Source organism: Blastocystis sp. subtype 4, assembly GCF_000743755.1.
Source record: "Blastocystis sp. subtype 4 strain WR1 chromosome Unknown seqid_0402, whole genome shotgun sequence".
In the NCBI taxonomy this organism is placed as follows: Eukaryota; class Bigyra; order Opalinata; family Blastocystidae; genus Blastocystis; species Blastocystis sp. subtype 4.
The window spans coordinates 2467-7345 of record NW_014569145.1 but is presented as its reverse complement, the minus strand read 5'-3'; the positions used below and the strand labels follow the sequence as shown (position 1 = coordinate 7345).

The 4879-nt window shown below is 38.7% G+C and overlaps 2 protein-coding genes across 2 annotated transcripts; both read right to left on the bottom strand.

Moving 5' to 3' along the window:
- Positions 1-126: 126 nt before the first annotated feature.
- Positions 127-3102, bottom strand: JH06_5159 (small GTP-binding protein; the record flags this gene model as incomplete). Its single annotated transcript, XM_014669812.1, has 16 exons — positions 127-393; positions 425-911; positions 940-1120; positions 1150-1765; positions 1796-1871; positions 1902-1974; positions 2042-2118; positions 2151-2282; positions 2345-2412; positions 2443-2517; positions 2548-2625; positions 2656-2708; positions 2737-2782; positions 2813-2881; positions 2913-2989; positions 3018-3102. 16 exons carry the CDS (start codon positions 3100-3102, stop codon positions 127-129), a joined length of 2460 nt encoding a protein of 819 aa, XP_014525298.1.
- A 152-nt stretch (positions 3103-3254) lies between these two features.
- Positions 3255-4799, bottom strand: JH06_5619 (hypothetical protein; the record flags this gene model as incomplete). The annotated part of the gene is made up of 4 exons (XM_014669811.1): positions 3255-4346; positions 4386-4601; positions 4633-4704; positions 4725-4799. The coding sequence occupies 4 exons, from the start codon at positions 4797-4799 to the stop codon at positions 3255-3257; spliced, it is 1455 nt and encodes a 484-aa protein (XP_014525297.1).
- Positions 4800-4879: the final 80 nt, after the last annotated feature.

The window sequence follows — 4879 nt, the reverse complement described above, 5'->3', positions numbered from 1 at the left end:
CTCTTATGACCACTACAGAATGCATGATTGCTGATAAGCCTAGTAAGGAACCTGCTGCTCCTGCCATGCCTCAAGGAATGGGAGGAATGTATTAAGGAAATATACTTTGTCATTTTGATCTGTTTCTTAACAAACACACCACATTGAAACCATTTGACGAAGTTTCTTTACAATACGCAGTATTCTCCTCTTATCATTCACTGACACTTCCACATCTTCACGTTCTAAATAGGCTTCCAGAGTATTCACAATTTCATGAATCAATGATACATAACTCTCCTTCAATAACATTTCATCCTCTGATTTATTATCCCAATCAAAGAATAAAGAGAGCATAATCATTTGCAGATGAGCAATTCGTTTGGTTGCCATATCATCCATATCAATAACAACCTAGTAATCATATATTCTATCAATCCTTTACCAGATAAGCAAGCGTAATTAATAGTCCAGGTTCAACTCCATCCATCAAATCAATCTCATTGGCTACCATCTGATCTAAAGTATACATGACAAGTTGCTGATCCTTTGAATGACCCAACTGCATGATTAACTCATTAATCTTTCCTTCAGAAATCAATTCATCCACATCACTCTCTCGTAGTTCGGAAGATGAACATGTAGTTGGTTCAGTTTGCATATTTTGGATCATTACTCTCATCTCTTGGACCTCATCATGCATTGATTCCACACATTGCTTAACCATCTGCAAGTCACCACTGTTTACTTGGAATGAAGTCACATATTCCACAACACTTTGACGCATCTCTCCAGCCATTGACTCCAAACGAGGAATTACTTCCTCTCGAAGACTGGAATGAACCACTCTCTCAATACTCTGTTGAATTGATTTTACCGTCTCTGCATTAGCACTCTTCAATTGTGATGCATTTGTTGCAATTGCTTGTAATCTACATCATACCTAGCCATCACATTTACTGCTTCTTCACTTCCATCTCTGTTTCGGTTTTGAACGCTTCCAATTCCTCCTGAAGCTGGTTCTGGAATCGAGTTAATTGTACCTCCATCGCTTGCTTCACTTGCTGATTAAGAGTCATCGTCTCGTTCAACTGCTCACTCATCTTCTGAAGCAACATCGCGTTGTTCTCAGCGATCTTCACTCAAGTCATCTCTTTACACCTACCATACTTTGGAGTGTCTCCATTGAAACGGTCTCACTTACTGGTTCCTTCACCATCACCGTTTGCTTCACAAGAACAGGTTTTGGTTCGGCAGGATGAGGTTCAGAGTTGATTGTGACATGGTGAGAGACCGTAGAATCCTTCGTAGTGTTCTTGAGAGGTGTCTTCGGTGCTTCTGTGACAGATTTCGCTACTGGCTTGTCATTTACCACTTTCACCACTTTCGGTCTTACTCCTGGCTTGGGTGCATTGCGTAGCGGAACTCTTGAGGCGACCTTTAAGGTTGGTTTTACAGGCTTAACAACTTTAGGAGCGACAGGCTGAGAAATCACTTCATCACTAGATGGCAAGTTGCTTCCTTCGGATGCTACATTCTCTGATTGTCCAAGAAGGTCCAGAAGATCAACAGACTCTCCGCGTGAAGGAGATACTTCGGTTGACATCTTGTACATGAGAGGACGTGTGACTGGATTCTTTTGTTTCTCTATAATAGAATGATCGTTGTCTTCTATTATATCCATGAGAGGGGTTGCTAATGACGCTGGAGTAACTGGATCAGCCATGGGTGTAATCATTTTGAAAATGGAATTATCTGAGGTATCCATTTCCTTAGGTGACGTTTGCTAGATATTATAACAATTCACCAAGTCAACAATTCCAGAAGTCTCATGATCATGAGGAACAGGACTGATACCATCAGCTCCACCAAGAATTTGTGATAACAATTCACTAATTATCATTTCTATCATAAATACTAACGATTCATTGTCTGCTACTGGTGTATCCATTTTCTCAACAGCTACGCCGTTACTTACGCCTCCTAACATGTCTATTTCATAAAGCATCCATAACCCTCTAATACCCACTACACAGTCAAATTTCAAATTCAAATCACTTACAAATCGAAGAAGTATTCACCTTTCCCCTCGAAACCGTACCGTTTTCGACTTGGTCATTTTCTTCACTTTTGTTTGATCTAGATACTAAATCCCATTTAGTGTCTCCAACATCCCATCATCTGAACTAGTCAAATTCGTATCAAAGTCTTCCAGTGCTTGTTGTCTGAGAACATCCAAACTTTGCTCTACAGCCCCTTTTTCCTTTCCAACCTTCTTCAGTTTGAGCAATGTATTCATTCTACTAAAAAGATTCTGATGACATTACAATCCGCCAACAAACAGGATAATAAGCAACTAATCTACAGGACAGAAACGAGCCAATTGAACACGGAGACAACACTGTCTCGATTGAGTACCGAGGTTTGAAACACCTAAAATTATTATCATATTCAATTCTAAACGTATGTGCGATCATTCTTATCTAGTACTACACTTGCTCCGATCATTTCAAGGATTTGCTCACGAGTATACTGGTTCTACATGTAACAAAATACACTCTCAAGGACTGGTAAATCAGATTTGTTTAAAAGAAGCCCAAAAGGAAGAGTCTGCATTTCTTCCAAGGAACTAAGATATTCTAATTCCTATTCTATCAATGTCCAACTTATAATTACCGCCTTCACTTCGTTAAATCGAGCACTATCTGCAGCATCAACAAGATAAAGGACTAGATTATAATCCATCAACAGACATACCAGCATCTATATTGTTGGAGACACGTTTCCATAACAAATGAATTGGCTATTCATCAGGGGTACTTTGAATCACAACCTCTTGTCCAACAATATCATATGCTTTAATAGAGATTCCTCCATGTGTAAAACATTCTTCATTAATATGCTATTAGTGAGTCTACCTTTTGCAAACAAACGAGAGATGGAGCCATTTGAATCAATTTATCATGAAGAAAACGGTATAGTAGAGTCGTTTTCCCTGCATTATCCAAGCCTATATGACATGACAATGATGATCATACCAATGACCGCTATTGTTGCCTCCTTTGAATACAGTCCAAGATACTGAAGAAATGCATAGATTGATGATGATAAAGAGTTGCCCATGAAATCTGTATTAGGTTGGTTTTAGAGTAATAAGAAGATTAGAGTAATGGATTAACGAAGTTCAATAAGGATTGATTAAAACAAAGACATGAACAAAGTAGTAAAGAATGCAAACCTGAATAGAGAAGAATGGAGATAAGGAGGAGTGATTCTTATTGAGAAAGTACTTCACTTGGACCACGCAAACGAATAGTACGTCCTTCCACAGGGTTACTATTGAGATAACTAGTCAACATTGCATCACTCCATTCAGACCTTCCAAAAACAATCACAGCATATTCACCTGAGCACTCTGTCATGTACTCTGCATATTTGATATCAATGCCATATAACAGATCCACCAAATCACTAATTGGGAGTTGTCGACGGAAGCCACTCAACACATACTTACGGACTGCATTATATCCAGAAGTGAATCGAGATGAATGACTATTGAAACCCATAGTTGAAGAGAGAGCAAACGAATCTTCTTTAGGGAAAGTGGAAGAATGATCTGTGTGTAGACCATTTTCATTGAGAGAGAGATCAGAATCATGATGATATGATGAGTGTTGATGAAAGAGAGAGAAGGTAGATTGATCAGTCATATCAGTAAGACCATAATCATTATGATAAGGAAGATGGTTCACAGTATTATATCCAAGATCTGAAGAATGGATTCCGAATCCATTGTCATTCCTCAAAGAAGAATTATAACCACCCACCATCTGACGGAACTGACTCACACCTGAATAGAGAGAACTGTGATCCTGACCAATCAATCCACGACCTGAATCCTGACGAACACAGCTGTGAACAGAAACTTGATCAGCAAAGTCATGAACTGACTCCTGAAGACAAGGACTACCATTCATAGAGGCAAAAGACTCATTCTCAACTGTCTCCGAAGCAGTGGACGAGGACGATAAACAATGGACATCCAATTCATCACTACCAGAACTCTGAGAGAAACCTCGATGAAGATTGCCTTCAGGCATCTCAGCGCAATTATTGAAACTTCCCTTTGATTCTTCAATCTGAATTGGATACAGTCTGAAATCACGACTATAGTTGTTGTTCTTATGAATCACGAGTTCCTTCAACTTGGAGAACTGAACTTCAAACGCATACCGACGACTGCCCAACATAAACGTAAACTTCTCAAGTTCTCCTTTTGCGCGAATACTATCATACAGATGGGAGTATTGAACCAAAGCTTGAGGTGATGAATGAACATACGAATTCGTTCTACTGAACCGTACTTTCTACAGATCTACAATCATCATAACTACATCATATCAAACAGAATAAAAATGACGAAGAGAGAGAGTCGAGTTATCACGACAGATAATAGACACCAAAAGAACACATTGAAAGCCTGATTGTTCTTCGGGACGTACAAGATGATCATAACGAGAGAACTTGATACTCACTTCGTTTCCTAAAATCACAAGCTTGTGGATTTGAAAATAGTTCGAAACCATTTCTGCGTCCTTCTCACTTCCCAATTCAACAAGTGCCTTTACTTCAATCTTCTCTTTTACTCTTTACCTGATTGTTCGGACGAAGAATGAAAACTTGCTTTACAGGACATAATTTCTCAATTTCATCCAGAATATCAAACTAATTCTTAATAATTACACTTCAAAACGTACACGAGAGATGTTGTGTGTAATATTGCTGATATGAAGAACTTTTGAAACCTTCGTTACTGACATGAGATACAGTACTAGTTTCCTAAGAAGAAGAAAGAAGAACGTACAAATAAGAATAAATGAGAGAAGAACACCTAAATGAG